This window comes from Thalassophryne amazonica, chromosome 2 (assembly GCF_902500255.1).
Source record: "Thalassophryne amazonica chromosome 2, fThaAma1.1, whole genome shotgun sequence".
NCBI lineage: Eukaryota > Metazoa > Chordata > Actinopteri > Batrachoidiformes > Batrachoididae > Thalassophryne > Thalassophryne amazonica.
In genome coordinates this window covers 72,786,765-72,804,265 of record NC_047104.1, presented here as the reverse complement: position 1 = coordinate 72,804,265, position 17,501 = coordinate 72,786,765, and the positions used below count along the sequence as shown (strand labels likewise).

The following is a 17,501-nucleotide window of genomic DNA, read 5'->3' as shown; positions in this document are numbered from 1 at the left end:
TAGGGGTTTTAAATGTTATTGTTAATGTTGTTATGTTAATGTATGTTATTAATGTTATCCAAGTCTCGGCTGTCGTCTGTTGTGATTGTTTTTTTGTTATGACTGTTTTTCTGTGCTTATGGGATTTTTTCCTCTCCAGTGGTGCTTGCGTGAGTTCAACACAGCACCAATGGAGGTTTTTCTTTTCCCAATTCTTTCCTTGTGTGTGCTTTATATGTGTTCATGTATCGGACCAGCTTATGTGTGTTGTTTGTTTAAGTGTGTCATGAGGCCGGTCAAGGTTTGCTCAGCCCTGCTCGTGACCTAGGGCAGGGATATACATCTGGAGCTGGTTCCCGGGCGCCAAAAAAGGCGACCTCTGCTCCTAACTGGCAATTAGGATGGGTAAAAATGCAGTAAACGCATTTCATTGTGCAGGGAACATGTTCCTATGTGCATATGACAATAAACTCCTTTTGAGTCCTTTGAATCCTATTGTTGTGGTTCATGTTAGTTTAACAGTGTTGTGAGTGTTATTGATTTACATGCTTTTGTAGTTCAGTTGGTTTACTCAGTTTAGTTAAATGTCATGTTGCTGTTACTATGACTGAGCTAAGTGCCATGTTGCTAGTACCATGAGTATGTACTGTGTTTGATTTGTTCTGCCACATCTCTGTTTATGTCTAAAAGTAGAAGCACCTGCTTGCAGCAGTAGAACTCCTCTGTGCGTGTGTGTGTGTATACAACTTCGATCATGGACAAACTGAGGACAGTTGATATCTGCTGTTTGGTATGCTTATGTATTTTGGGTCAAGGATGAATGCTGACAAAACAGAATGTTGATAGGCGTAATATTTTTGGAGAAACTACAGCTTTTAGCTAACATTGCTAATGACATTTTGGACTAACACGCCATTCCAGCAGGGGGTGGTAATTCATGTTTATATTAAAAGTGTGAGTCTGTGTGTGCATGATGTTATTTAGTAAGCTCAGTGTAAGTACATAATATAATTGCAAATACGTTAAAAATACATGGATGACACAAGACTGTAAAAACAATTATTTCCATTGTGGTCAACTTAAAAACTGAACGACAAAACAGAAGTAAAAATAAAATAATAGTGTGTATATATGATAAGAACCTCAATAATTTATACATACATTAAGACAGCAAATTAACATAAAAAATTACATAATTAACAGGAAAAAAAATGATGAGTTGTTCTAAATACATTCTGTACTCACACACCATTCGAACTCATCATGGAAACGTTGCACAATTTGTTACCACTCTTGAAATATGTCAGCTACCTATTTCATAAACACTACCAAATCTAGAGCATGTGGATCCCCACGAGCAACACACTCGTATAAACTTATTTTTACATTTTATTTCTTCTCACAAACATTTAATGGTAACCTTTCTGTCCATCCATTTTCTCTACCCACTTACTCCAATTAAGGGTCATGGGGGTGCTGGAGCCTATCCCAGCACCCCTGTCCCTACAGGATGCCAGTCTATTGTAGGGCCACATACATATAGACAGACAAACTTATGCACACCTGCACACACATTTACAGTCAATTTTAAATTTTCCATTTCTCCTAACCTGCATGTGTGAATGTGGGAGGAAGCCGGAGCACCCAGAGGAAACCCCCCGCAAACACAGGGAGAACATGCAAACTCCACACAGAAAAGCCCCAGGCAGGATGTGATCCCACAACCTTCTTGCTATGAGGCAACAGTGCTGAGATGAAAAACAGTAAACTAAATATCATGACAAAAATATGTTTGAAGTGAAGTTTGACACATCTGAGCCTTTAGCTGCAGATGCAGTGGAGATGATGTTTGGTCCTTTTGTTTTTTATAGTCCGCTGAAACTCTGATTAAAGAGGCACAAGGCAAGGATATGACAGAGAGCCAGGTTGGCTCAGAATTCTGTGAGATTACTCATGAATATATGTTAATGTCAGAAACCTCATGGTCAACTTACCCAAAAAAGTTCTCTCCAGGTGCTCCGGCTTCCTCCCACAGCCAAAGACATGTAGGTTAGCTGAATAGGAACCTTTAAATGGTCTATAGTGTGTGTTCAGGTGTGAATGTGTCTATATGTGGCCCTGCGACAGACTGGCGTCCTGTCCAGGGTGTACCCTGCCTCATGCCCTCTGACTGCTGGGATAGGCTCCAGACCCCCTATGACCCTTAATTTGAGTAAGCAGGTATAGAAAATGGATGGATGGACGGACCAGCTCAAACTATTATTGAACTACCAGTATTAGAGTTTCGAAAGCTTACTGGCAACCCTGTCCTCGTATTTTCAATATACCACCATTAGCTGTTATGAGTTTTCTGTTGTTTTGTGCAGTAGCTCCGAGTTGAAAAAGCAGTCTGTGTCATCTCTCTGTGTCTAACAGCATGATGACAACACAAAAAACAGCAGCACATCCATGGTGAGTTTTACATATTTGCGCTTTGTTTTCTTTTAAACTGTGTGCACATACTCTGGCTGTGTTAGCATGACTAAAACAACAGCTAAAAATAGCAGCACATGCACAGCAAGTTGAAAAAAAAACTGACACTTTGCTTTTATACTCAGTCTCTTTCTGAGGACGACTCAAAATAAAGGCAAGGATAAAACCTGTCCTGTCAATCAGGTCATGCTTTCCGCATAAATGCACGTTTTCCCATGTTCCTGTGTTAACACTGTAGAGGTTCATGGCTCAAGTCGTGGAGCACCAGTGTGGAGCTTTGGACCCAGGCTCCTGGTGACCAGCAGCATGCAGTTGAGCAAGACCTCTACATATCTGTGCCGTGGAAGGCGAGCATGAGAGAAAAACACACTGAGTGAGCTTAGAAGTGAATAGACCTTCTTTATTTTCAGATTTACAGCATAAATACAAGTTGGTAAACAATGAAGCAGGAGCCTTTGTTTCATTGAACAAAGAGACAGTGCGACTCCGGCGACAGTCTTTGATCTCTGCCATTGATCATTTGTATCTGACTGAGAAACAGGCTGTTGCTGCACCCAGTTGTGGGGGGTACATGAAAGAGACCTTTATGTCTGGATCGATATGTATCATCGGTGTGGTGACACCCAGGTTCGGATATGCAAAGGCATTAACATACATAAGCAGGAGTTCTGTCGGCAGACCATTATTTTGCATTGGCAAGGTTGCAAGGCTGAACAAACAATGAAAGCACATAGGATTTTGTGTTTAGTGACTGATAAGTATTATTTATTGTCATGGTTTTCTGGAAGCTGGCACAGCGGAAGGTAGGAGGCAAAATGCAGACTCACAAGCAGGTGGTAGGATATACTTTTTTGAAAATTCTGGCAGTGGGTCTGGCAGAACAAAAAGGGCAGTCAGCGAGGTGTACGATACAGGCAGGTGTAACACAATGGTGTCGTCAAAAAATACAGGCTGAGGTCAAGAGCATGGCAAACAGAGTTTACAAGGGCTGAGAGAAAGGCGAGATCAAGAAAAACAGGCCTACGGTCAGCAACAAGCAACTATGGGTAGGAACTAAGGTACGAGAGCTGGAACGGGAGACAGAACATCAAGGAACAAAAGAAGAACACAAAACTCAAAGGGCTTAAATACGCAGAGGATAATTAGGCAGTGATGTGAAACAGGTGTGGTGATCTGGCAGGAGGAGGGTTGTGGGACAACAAGATGAGAGACACTGTGTGAGGCAAGAGACGCAGTGACAAGTGGGTTGAGGAGATGACAGACAAACTGTGCGTGGCCAACAGAGATGAGGAAGTGCAGGTGCAGGACAAGAGAGTGCAGTGATCAAAGGGAGATGATATACACATGAAACTGGGCATGAATGCATGAGAACAGAGATGAGGAGGGTAGACAAGGGAGTGCAGAGACAACATGGACATGACTAATAACCATAAACTAACAATAATAAAATATCAAGACCGAGAATAACTACATTCAACAAAAATATAAACGCAACACTTTTGGTTTTGCTCCCATTTTGTATGAGATGAACTCTAAGATCTAAAACTTTTTCCACATACACAATATCACCATTTCCCTCAAATATTGTTCACAAACCAGTCTAAATCTGTGTAGTGAGCACTTCTCCTTTGCTGAGATAATCCATACCACCCACGGTGTGCCATATCAAGATGCTGATTAGACACCATGATTACTGCACAGGTGTGCCTTAGACTGCCCACAATAAAGGCCACTCTGAAAGGTGCAGTTTTGTTTTAATTGGGGGGGGGATACCAGTCAGTATCTGGTGTGACAACCATTTGCCTCATGCAGTGCAACACTCTCCTTCGCATAGAGTTGATCAGGTTGTCAATTGTGGCCTGTGGAATGTTGGTCCACTCCTCTTCAATGGCTGGTGCAAAGTTGCTGATATTGGCAGGAACTGGTACACGCTATCGTATACGCCGGTCCAGAGCATCCCAAACATGCTCAATGGGTGACATGTCCGGGAGTATGCCGGCCATTGCAAGAACTGGGGACATTTTCAGCTTCCAAGAATTGTGTACAGATCCTTGCAACATGGGGGCCGTGCATTATCCTGCTGCAACATGAGGTGATGTTTACTTGGATGTATGGCACAACAATGGGCCTCCAGGATCTCATCACGGTATCTCTGTGCATTCAAAATGCCATCAATAAAATGCACCTGTGTTCTTCGTCCATAACAGACGCCTGCCCATACCATACCCCACCCCGCCACCCATGGGCCACTCGATCCACAACATTGACATCAGAAAAACCGCTCACCCACATGACGCCACACACGCTGTCTGCCATCTGCCCTGAACAGTGTGAACCGGATTCATCCGTGAAGAGAACACCTCTCCACGTGCCAAACGGCCAATGAAATGTGAGCATTTGGCCACTCAAAGTTGGTTACGACGACAAACTGGAGTCAGGTCGAGACCCCGATGAGGATGACGAGCATGCAGATGAGCTTCCCTGAGACGGTTTCTGACAGTTTGTGCAGAAATTCTTTGGTTATGCAAACCGATTGTTTCAGCAGCTGTCGATGTGGCTGGTCTCAGACGATCTTGGAGGTGAACATGCTGGACGTGGAGGTCCTGGGCTGGTGTGGTTACACGTGGTCTGCGGTTGTGAGGCTGGTTGGATTACTAGCCAAATTCTCTGAACGACTTTGGAGACGGCTTATGGTAGAGAAATGACATTCAATACACAAGCAACAGCTCTGTTGACATTCCTGCTGTCAGCATGCCAATTGCACGCTCCCTCAAATCTTGCGACATCTGTGGCATTGTGCTGTGTGATAAAACTGCACCTCTCAGAGTGGCCTTTTATTGTGGACAGTCTAAGGCACACCTGTGCACTAATCATGGTGTCTAATCAGCATCTTGATATGGCACACCTGTGAGGTGGGATGGATTATCTCAGCAAAGGAGAAGTGCTCACTATCACAGATTTAGACTAGTTTGTGAACAATATTTGAGGGAAATGGTGATATTGTGTATGTGGAAAAAGTTTTAGATCTTTGAGTTCATCTCATACAAAATGGGAGCAAAACCAAAAGTGTTGCGTTTATATTTTTGTTGAGTGTAAGAAACAAAGAATGCATGGGATCTCAACAGGAAAAGATTAATACTAGAGAATAAAACAGAAAAGACAGAGAAGAACTAATCAAACCACAGGCTGCATGGAATATCAACAAGAACAGATTAATACTTAAACATAAATAGAAAAGAAAGCAACACGAAAATCAAAAGATGAAACTAGAATGGAACTCAACATGTGACAATAGTGAGTGGAGAACAGAAACAAGTTGTGACAAAAGCAAAATAAACAGATGATCAAAAAAGTAGATAAAAAGAAATCAATAAAAACAGCTGACAGAAAAACATAAATCACGGACTGAGCAGGGGCACAGCAAGACATTTATGGTGAATTTGTGTGTTAAGGTGAGGCTTGCCGCTACAACACACAGAAGTGCAGTGTGTATATCCAGGCAAACAAAGGTACCTGCGCGAGGCTATCAACATGCTCATTCATGTCTCTGACGAACGATTACCTGTACTGTTATATGGAAATAATGCTGGAAATACACAAAGCTGTCTCAGTGACACCACTTAAGCCTGGTCCCACTGAATAATGAAGGATGATAATGAACCACGCATGGGCATGTCAGCAATTATTCGAAGAACGACCCACGTTTCATCTATCACGTATCCGCTATGAAGGTGCCTCTATGTGCCTCTCTGTACCCCGCATGTGCCACGTAGCAGCCTCTAGTGAGTCACGACCGACTTGTCATTAGAGCCTCGAATGGCTCACATCAGCCACACTTTTTTTTTTTTTTTTGCCAGCTTGCACTCGGGCCAGAACGACGCAACTTTTCTCTTCTCGATCCCATCCTTATCTTTCCTGCTTCTGTGGCGTGTTTGTCTGTGAGGCTGCAGCTTTGCTCTTCTGGAAAATGACAAAAATGGATCTGTTAAAGTGGTCTCTGAACGCAATTGACACTGTTTTTTCTACAAGACATTCGGGTGCGGAGGACCCGACCTGTCCTGCCGGGACGCATGTGATGGGTTACGTGATGGACTCGTGGAGGAGATGGCAGGTCATGTGCCTTTACATGCTTTCTGTGGAGGACGTCGAAGATGTGTATATATTCGGCTTGGTGGTGACTGGCTTTCTGCTGTGTGGAGCGGGCATGGCGCTGGTTTACTGGAAAATCAAGAAAGTGGAAGCAGCTTTGATTGGGCCTTCCAGGCTGCCCTACATGATTGAATTAGATTGGGAAGGCAATGGTTCTGCGCAGTCGGCGGTGTTAAACCGCACGCTGGAAAACATCTCGGGTAGGATTGCAGCTCTGGAAACCCGCTTTGACCGTCTGTGAAGACCACATTCTACATTCAGATGCATTGAGAGCCACTCTGTTCTCAGAACTGTGGAATCTTTCAGGCGTCTGCTAATCTGGTTATTCATTTGGCCTCCCCAACACAGCTGCACTTCAAGGTCGCTGTGATAAAAAACCGCCTCAGAAGATCAACACTTAAGCCGCGCTCCCGATGGTCACCCCCCCTCCCCTCAGCTTCTCCAGCTCTGACGTTGACTGTGCACAGTGGACTGCTCAGGGCTGAGCCCTCCCCCTCCAGGATTGTCGGACAAGGCCGTTGACGGCGCCAAATAGGCTGCCTCCGGAGTGTTCTGATAAACTGGACCTTCAAATCTCGGTTGTCGTCCTGCGTCTTTGTTTGTCTGTGTGATTATTGTTTTTCTGTGCTGATGGGGAATTTTTTCCTCATTGCTGCTGTGTAACACAGCGGCTATGAGGGTTTTTTTTTTCTCCTTTTCCCTCGTGTTTTGGTTTTCAATATATGTTTATGTACCGGGCTGGACTATGTGTGTTGTGTGTTATGTGTGTGTCGTTTGTTATGGGTCGGTCTTGGTTTGCTCAGCCCTGCTGTTGACCAAGGCAGGGATGTACATCTGGAGCTGGTCCCCGGGCGCCTAATGGCGACTTCTGCTCCTACTGGCAATTAGGATGGGTTAAATGCAGTAGACACGTTTCATTGTGCAGGGAACATGTTCTTCTGTGCATATGACAATAAAATTCTCTCTTTTTTTTTTAAAGCCACGTAGTGCCGTGATAGCGCCATGATAATGCCATGTTGGCGCATGTTTAGACATGGTTTGGTCCAAACCTCCAGCCCTCCCACACCTGGTCCCTTTAAAATATGGGTTTTCAATTCACAGATTCATAGCAGCATTTAAAGATGTCACATTTTTTTTAAATGCAGTCCAAAAATAGATGCTCTAGTACAGTCCCACGATTGTGTGCTGTGCGCCAGGCTGCTGTCCACCTGTAATGCACCAGACCAGCTAGAACCGAACCACGGGTTCCCGGAGAGCCGCCTCTGTGGTCCTCGCTGGCTCCGTGGCTCGCTGGCTTTATTTCTTCTGCGGCTTAAACACACATCATAATCCCACTACAAACTTTGTGTTCGACTATTTATTTCTGCAAAATCGCTCTTTTGCGCGCAAGCCGCTGTTCCATTCCTGGACAGCCGCCTCTGTGCTCAGTCTCACTGACTTAAAATCCATCCATGCCTTGCTGGCTTTATTTTTTCCCTGACTTTAAACACAGTCATTTTTACAGAGTGATCACTTTTAACTTTGTGTTCTTCCGTTTATTTCTGCAAAATCGCTCTTTTGCCCGAGCGCCGCTGTTGTCCATTCCTGGACAGCTGCCTCTGTGCTCAGTCTTACTGGCTTAAAATCCATCCATGGCTTGCTGGCTTTACTTTTTCCCTGGCTTTAAACACAGGCATTTTTAAAGCCGTGATCACTTTAACTTGTGTGTCATCCATTTGTTTTCTGCAAAATCGCTCTTTTGTTGCGCGGTGCCGTTCTGCATACAGAATGAGGTTGGCCGCTTATTAATGGATCACTTTCAAATATATATATAGATTATATATAATATATAGTAGTGTTCAGAATATAGTGCTATGTGACTAAAAAGTTAATCCAGGTTTTGAGTATAGAGGTCCGTGAGAAAAGTATCGGACCTTTTTTATTTTTTTCAAAAACCATATGGATTTGAATCACGTGTGATTGCATCAGCCAGCGTGAACCTTCATGCGCATTCGTGAGTTTTTTCACGGCCTGTCGGTTGCGTCATTCGCCGTGTGGCAGGCTTTGTGTGAGCACTGGTCGACCCCTCTCGTCGTTTTTTTTCATCGTCAAAGAATGTCTGAAGGACTGCCGTTTTGTTGCATTAAAATTTTTTCAGAACACTCTGCCAGACAAACCAGCTGGAAACCATTTGTAAGATTCGTTGGCTTTCGGTGAACGTTTATGGGTTTCAGAGAGATTATGATTGTTACTAGCCGCTTTAAAGGACGGCCCACAGCGCTGCAGGGTGCGCCGCGCCCCGAGCGGGCCATCGACAGGCTGAAAGGAGCTGATCACTTCCAAATTTAAGGCTCTGTTGATGCAGGACATCGTGTAACTAGCAGAGACGTTTCATAAGAGGTTGGGATCAGCACTTTATCGGCACATTCCACTGTTAAAGGAGATTTTGCAATGAAAGACGTGCGGACGGATTCGCGCGTCAGGACGCAGCCGCTCATGGCGCTCGACAAACAACACCTCCGTGTTGGAAGCCTTACAGGACAAGTTGGAACATGCCCAGCTATTAAACAATTTCTCTGATACTCACTCGACTGAAAAGCGATTGAAAGCCGCCTGAATCTTACAAATGGTTTCCAACACAGAGGTGTTTTTTGTCCTGCCTCGCCATGACTGGCTGCGTCCTGACGCGCGAATCCGTCCGCACGTCTTTCATTACAAAATCTCCTTTAACAGTGGAATGTGCCGATCCCGACCTCTTATGAAACTTCTCTGCTAGTTACACGACGTCCTGCATCAACAGAGCTTTAAATTTGGAAGTGATCAGCTCCTTTCAGCAGGAAATGGGACGTTCAAGACATTGTTCAGAAGAACAGCGTAGCTTGATTAAAAAGTTGACTGGAGAGGGGAAACTTATACGCAGGTGCAAAAAATTATAGGCTGTTCATCTACAATGATCTCCAATGCTTTAAAATGGACAAAAAACAAAACAAAACAAAAAACAGAGACGCATGGAAGAAAACGGAAAACAATCATCAAAATGGATAGAAGAATAACCAGAATGGCAAAGGCTCACCCATTGATCAACTCCAGGATGATCAAAGACAGTCTGGAGTTACCTGTAAGTGCTGTGACAGTTAGAAGACGCCTGTGTGAAGCTAATTTATTTGCAAGAATCCCCTGCAAAGTAAATGGTAAATGGACTGCATTTATATAGTGCTTTTCCACAGGGCCGCTGCTAAGGTTTTGGAGGCCCTAAGCATAACTGGTCAGGGAGGCCCCCCCCCCCACACACACACACAAACGTTCTACTCAAACCGTTACTATTTATTAAAATTCATTAAATACACATATAGCAATGAACATTTACAATGTTATAATAAGTAAAGCCAATAACAGTAAAGAACAGCAGCACCATTTATAATGTATAAATAATAAATAACTTTCTTAACAGCAGCATTAGAATTAAATTAAATAAAAAAACACTGTAGATTCCAAACAAACAATGAGCAATGAACAAATATAATTATGCAAATAAATAAAGACGGCTTTACAATAAAAAAAAAAAAATAAAAAAAATCAACTGCAGGTTCCAAACAAACAATGGCCGATGAACAAAAATAATTCTGCTCATAAATAAAGAAGAAGGCTTTACAAAAGTGCACGGCGAGCTTTCCTGGCAGCAAAATCACTGATCAGGTCATCCAAAGACAGGAACAAACTATCAGGAACAAACACCCAATCTGGCAACCCTGCGAGGTTGCCAGATTGGGTGTTTTCCCATCCAATTGGTTTGTTTAGGGTAAAAATATGGCACTGGGCGAGTTTTTTGTTAGAATTGCCACACACATTTTAAAAATCAGTTCAAATTGCGCAGGATTTAGTGCCTCCATGCATTTTTGAGCATTTACTGGACTGGAAATCGTCACATCTGGCAACCCTGGTTAGGCGACACAGCGAACAGAAAAAGACGCAAACAGGGCTGTACCATTTCAGGGAATTGGGGTAGGGGTGGATGGGGGCTTTATATTAGGCAAAAAAACTGTTAATTTGCCCCAATTAAATAATGGGGTAGGGGCCTACACAATGTTTAAAGATAAAAACGATTGCTTCTCTCACCTGCTCGCTAAATTTCACACAACAGTCTTCCTCCTTCAGCTTCCACCATCTGATCCTTTGTTGAGCTCTCACTCTCTTCTTCTTTACCTCTAAATTCATCCTACAAACAACCATCCTATGCTGTCTAACGACACTCTCTCCTGCCACCACCTTACAGTCTCTGATTTCTTTTAGCTTGCACCTCCTATAAAGAATGTAGTCCACCTGTGTGCACCTTCCTCCACTCTTATATGTTACCCTGTGCTCCTCCCTTTTCTTAAAGTAGGTATTCACCACAGCCATTTCCATCCTTTTTGCAAAATCAACTACCATCTGTCCTTCCCCATTCCTATCCTTGATACCATATCTACCCATTACTTCCTCATCACCTCTGTTCCCTTCACCAACATGCCCATTGAAGTCCTCTCCTATCACCACTCTTTCATGCTTGGGCACACTCTCCACCACCTCATCTAACACACTCCAGAAATCTTCTTTCTGCTTCATCTCACAACCTACCTGTGGGGCATATGCACTGATGATATTCATCATCACCCCTTCAATTTCCAACTTCACACTCATCACCCTGTCAGACACTCGCTTAACCTCCAACACACTTTTAACATACTCTTCCTTTAAAATGACCCCTACACCATTTCTCTTCCTGTCCTCACCATGGTACAACTTATACCCACCGCCGATGCTCCTGCTCTTAACTTCCCTTCCACTTGGTCTCTTGCACACACAATATGTCTACCTTTCTCCTCTCCATCATATCAGCCAGCTCTCTCCCTTTACCAGTCATACTACCAAACATTCAAAGTCCTCCTCTCATTTCCACCTTTTCTTCTTTCTCTCCCGCTGTTTGTGGAAACGTTCGCCTCCTCTTCTTCGTCGTCTTCGCCCAGCAGTGGCTCAATGACCACCGCACCCTGTTGGGCAAACAGCACCGGTGGCGGACGTTCTTAACCCGGGCTGCGACCGAATCCTGTATGTAAATTCGATTCTTAGTCTGCATAGTTGGGTTGGCTTGTTTTACGCCGGATGCCCTTCCTGACGCAACCCTCCTCATTTATCCGGACTTGGGACCGGCACTCAGAATGTACTGGCTGCACACCCCATGTGGCTGAGTTATATATATAAGATATATATATATAATATATTATATATATATATATATATATATATAATATATATATATATATATATATATATACACGAGGTCTGGTAGAAAAGTATCTGACCCTTTTATTTTTTTGCAAAAAAAAAACAAAAAAACAAAATAAAAAACCTGATGGATTTGAATCACGTGTGCTTGCATGAGCCAACCTTGAACCTTCGTGCGCATGTGTGAATTTTTTTCACGCCTGTCGATTGCGTCATTTGCTTGTAAGCAGCCTTTGTGTGCAGATGGGTGAAGTCTCTCGTCGGATTTTCTTTGCAAGGAAAATAGCGGAACGACTGCAGCAGCGGGACTGCATCAAATTTTGCCAGAAACTGGACGACAGCCAGTGGAAACCATTCGGATTATTAAGACGGCTTTCGGTGATGATCCACCACGCTCCGGTCAGTCATCAACACGCTGAAATGACCAGATCAATTCCAAAGTGAACGCTGTGGTGATGTGGGGCCGTCGTGTGACTATCTGAGAAATTGCGGAAGAGGTGGACATCAGCACTTTTTTCGGCACATTCCACTGTGACAGAAGACTTGGCCATGAAAAGAGTTGCAGCAAAAATCATGCCGATGGCTTCGGCATGAAGCTGCCGATGGAGCAAAAGCGCCTCCGTGTTGAAGTCTCACAGGACATGCTGGACTGCGAAAAATGATACTTTTCTAACAGACCTCGTGTATATATATATATATATCTTTATTTCTTCTGCAGCTTACAAGTCACCATGATACAACTTTTAACTTTGTGTTATGTCTTTAAAATCGGTCTTTTGTGCGCTTCTCCTTCTGTGTTGTCACACAGCTCCCGCGCTGTTTTTAGCAGCTTATTTCTTCCGCGGCTTTAAACACACATCCACTTCACGCAGTCATCCAAATTTTAACTGTGTGTTCGTCCAATATTGACTGAAAAATCACTCTTTTGTGAGCTGGTGTTCTGCCTAAATGCTCGTTGGATCAGTGCGCAGTGCACACACAGCGGAGCTCATGTGATCCATTAACAAGATATTAAATCAAGCATAGACATACTTTTACAGGTAGGAACTGTTTCATCAAGCTATAAAAACATTAAAAATAGTTACCTTAAGCTGTTTCAAAATACATTCCACATGGAGCAGGAAAGAGAGGAAAAAAAGAGTCCAGATGAAACAGTCCTCTCTGATTAGAGAAGCAATTAAAGGTGTTTTCAGCATCCAATGTTTGGCAGAAAATGATTAATTCGCTACAAAAAATTATTTTATATACAGCATCCAGCGCACAGAGCAGGTGGAATTGTGTGTGCAAGAGGAGAGCCGCTCAAAAAATAGCCTCTCAGGTCCTGCGTAACTGCCAGGCGCACGGATAAGAGGAGAGGAGCCTCCTAACTGAAGATAATGCCTCTAAGAGCCACTCAGAGCCATGAAACTCCCACAACAGTTGAAGAAACCTTCTCGTAGCAAAGAAAACATGCTCATTATTCATCCTTCATTATTCGGTGGGACCCAGGCTTTACTCTAATCTGACCGCTTTTTCCAGTAACGAATAATCTAACTTGTTAATCTTCCAAATCAGTAATCAGATTAAAGTTACTTCTCTGAGTCACTGTGCGTTACTATTATTTTTGTATTGTGGGTCGATCGCAGCTTTAAAACAGGTGTCCTGACGAGATGCAGAAAAGATCAGAACTGCCCACTTTCAGTGAGCTGCTGCACAGAGCCGCATCCACTGTGCAGCTCAGCTCCGACTTGAAGGACAGTTGTCTCTCAAAGTGCGGTGATGCTCAGAGCTATGGTTTTACAAAGACATTTTTATGCTTTTTTTTTCTTTAAAACTCTGCCGCTCTGTGCGTGTCCTTGTTAAAAACAGCTGATCCGCGACAAGCAAATACTAACGCTTTTTTTCCACCAAAATGCAAGGATGACATGACCTAAAACACACTGATAAAACTTGCTTATCTGTCAATCTGGTCGTGTTTTCTGAATAAATAAACGTTATCCATTCTTCCTGCTCAAATAGCAAGTCAGGGGCGAATCCATGTGGGAAAGGAGCGTGGGCGGGGGGAGAGATGCGGCTCCCCACAACAGCTGAAGATTAAAGGTTCACTTTTGAAGACATTTTTTCATACTATTACTAATTCTCCTTAATAATAATAATAATAATAATAATAGTTTCAACAACTTAAATGTTTAGAAAGAATTTAAATGTTAGAAAGAATTTAATGGACTGCATTTATATAGCGCTTTTCCATCTGCATCAGACGCTCACAGCGCTTTACAATTATGCCTCACATTCACCCCGATGTCAAGGTGCTGCCATACAAGGCGCTCACTACACACCGGGAGCAATAGGGGATTAAAGGCCTTGCCCAAGGGCCCTTAGTGATTTTTCAGTCAGGCAGGGAGTTGAACCCATGATCTTCTGGACTCAAGCCCAACACCTTAACCACTAGACCATCACCTCCCCTCCCCAGCTGCTGAAAGTAACTAGTAATCTAACTTAGTTACTTTTAAAAATTGAGTAATTAGTAAAGTAACTAAGTTACTTTTTCAAGGAGTAATCAGTAATTGGATTACTTTTTCAAAGTAACTGTGGCAACACTCGTACTCACAGACATAAGTAAAGTTAGTGATGGACAGTTTTAGTTCAGTTATTGGTGTTGTATATTTTGTAGTGTTGAAGCATTTCAGTGAGATGTCTGGCGGTGCCATGTTTGTTAAGAAACACACGGTTAATGCTAAAGGACAATATGTTGTTGACAAAAAGTGAAGTTACATGTTTGTAAATAAAAACAAAGCTAATAATATTGGTATCAGATGCAGTCAAAAAGTAAGGAACAACTTGATGAATAAAACATTTTCAAAGTCATCATGAAATTGTAATGGTTGCATTAAGTATTCATATTGGTACTCAGTATCGACAAGTACCCAAATGTAAGTACTCGTACTTGTACTCAGTGTGGGGAAAAAGTGGTATTGGTGCATCCCTAATGTATGTGTGTGTGTGTATTATGCTTCTTTAATTTATAATGATGGCCTTGTTTTACCAATTATCCTCCAGTGTACAGTAAAACAAGGTGCCGGTTCATTATAGCAAAGATAAAGATGAGAAAAGCCAAACTTTTAAATTTCTTTACTTTTCTTCACACAACAATACAAGAGGTCACAGATAATAAAATTTTCTTACTGATAAAGAATTTGAAATTAAGTGAATCCAGCCTTTGTGGATGTGAATTTTAATTCAACATTTATAGATTAAATGGAGGGGGCATGCTGTTCATGTTTTAGAAGTCAGCATTTATAAAATCCACCTCTGCATCACATCTAAGTTTCCTGTAGCAGAATTGTTGTTGCTGTAGGTTAGTCATTTCTCATTGTTTGATGATCCATTTCAATTTGGCATTCTTTCATCCTCCTCAGCAGGTCAGAGGTCAGGGGGTGATCATCACCATGGGAGAGGGTTATGATTCGATAGGCCTGGGAAAGGAATAAACAAACATGAGGATGATCTAAGCTGCACTACCGCTACATTCTGAAAACACCTTTGCACAAATACACAGCTGTCATTTTCATGTCCACTTTGTGCAAGTACCAATTGTACTAGTGCTCATCCATGCACCAACTGGCGAGTTGGTCTTAAAATTAAGCGTGTTAGGTGCAATGAAGATGCAATACTGTTGTGGACCACCAAAAAACCTGGTCTAAAGTCAAGCACAGAGTTTTTCTGCTATTTAAATGGCGTGATATTCATAAAACCTACATAAGCAGGTTTGTGACACACGTGCACTCAGCTTGTAGTCACAGGGATGTGCATTAGCACCCCCACCATTCAAAGGTAATGACGGATGACAGACTGATTGGTTTAATTCATGTTCTCAAAACACACCCATGATTAATTCATTCATTCATTCACTGTACCTGCTTACACCAATTAAGGGTCAGAGGGGGGCTGGTGCCTATCCCAGCAGTCATAGGGCGAGAGACGGGGTACACCCTGGACAGGATGCCTGTCTATCTCAGGGCCCCATGATTAAGAGAATAAATACACTTTTCATTGTGTACACTCAGTTTGTGCTCAGATTCCGTGTCTTCTAAATAGCAAAGTGACGTTGGATGCCCCCTAACTGGAATGGATACTCGTGCAATGCCCTTTAGACTGTGCAGTACAGACCACGAAGGCAGAGCCCACACACTCACCTACCTTTTTGAAGGTTTCTAAAGCATCCTTGATGCGGTCCAGATAATGCTGCAACTTTCCAACTCTCATCAGCTGGATCCCATGGACTGGATGGGGATCAGGGTAGTACAGTCTGCTTAAAAAAAGAAAAACGAAAGGGAATCTTGACGAAACATGACTGTAATCCATTCAACCTAAAGTGAGATACACTCATTTATGACACCCAGATCAAAGATGGTGAGCATCCGATAAATTTTGTTCATTACCGTGGGCAGAAGAAAGTGTGCCTGACATACCGATGGACACAAGACTGAGTGTACTTGTATATCCTCCTTCTGACCAGAGAGGATAATAATGGTTATACTGGATTATTTTCAGTGGCACTTCCTATAGCTGTGGGTATCAACTTGGTTAAATTGGAGACGTGACTAGCATCATGAGATCACCCAAAGGAAAAACATAAAACTTTATTTGCATTATCATGTTCAACATCCTCCTCACAGCATTAATAGTCCTTATCTTCCCTCTCTGTGACTTACTCTGCAGAATCATTAATTAATACAAATAGATAAACAACTGACTTCTTCACTGTAAGTGAATGTACGAATAATTGAATTGTACAGATTTGTGCAAATACATACTGCTAATCTTTTGTAAAAAATAAAAAAGTAAACACTAATTTCACAAAATAAGACTGTCGCTCCTTTCACAAAATAAAGATGAGAAATGTAGTTCTCACCAAAAACAAACACCAAAAAAACTATTGAGTTTATCACTCCAAAGGAAAACAGATTATATGTATTGTGTGCGTGTGCATGTGTGTGTGTAAAAGCCACACTTCTCCAGTGTGGTATGTAAGTGACGATAAGCTTCTCAAAGCATCTTGGAGAGTTGAAAAGGTTTGTGCCTGTGTGGTTAACATTTATCCAGTTGGCAGATGTTTTCATCCAAAGCGACACACAAGTTAAAAGCTAAAAGCTTGAAAGAGACGCAGAACGAACATGAGAATTTAAACTGCAGTTTCAGTGAACACAAGTGCAGAAACAGAAGCGGGAAAAACTTTAAAAGTGCTGTCTCTTGAGAAACCGCTTCCTGCAGTAAAACAACATAACTGTGTGACAAAGTAGAAAAAACAGGATATGTGGGATGTTCAGCTGTGATGTGTTGTAGCAGTTTCCCTAATAGTTCAATCAGGGATAGGTCCTAATATTTTTAGCACTAGCCACACAGGTCACCCAACACATAAATTTGGTGGCACAAATGTGAACCTTTTTTAAAAACTATTCCGAAAAGAAAAAAAAAAATACAGACATTCTTTCATTCTTTAGCTGAAATATTTCAATAAATGACAAGATGTCAGCAGTCACTACACAGAACTGTTTGCTAACAGTAACGCTTGTGTATGGGTCACTTTTTGTAGAAGGATCGGGGTGTTTGTGGAATTGGACGTTTGTGTAACTGTTTAGTAAGGTGACATTTGTGAATACTTGCGGCATTGTAGCCGC

General features: G+C 42.5%; 1 protein-coding gene across 2 annotated transcripts in view; it reads right to left on the bottom strand.

Annotated features, from left to right (window-relative positions):
* Positions 1 to 15,074: 15,074 nt before the first annotated feature.
* Positions 15,075 to 17,501, bottom strand: part of smyd3 (SET and MYND domain containing 3) — a 316,927-nt gene continuing 314,500 nt past the window's right edge. The window contains exons 11-12 of one of the 2 annotated variants that reach the window (XM_034187931.1): positions 16,021 to 16,132; positions 15,075 to 15,296 (exon numbers count right to left, since the gene is read on the bottom strand). In XM_034187931.1, the coding sequence (XP_034043822.1) occupies positions 15,180 to 15,296; positions 16,021 to 16,132 (229 nt within the window). In that variant the 3' untranslated portion in view covers positions 15,075 to 15,179. The remainder of the gene's footprint in view (positions 15,297 to 16,020; positions 16,133 to 17,501) is intronic. The other variant, XM_034187939.1, reaches the window with a different exon arrangement.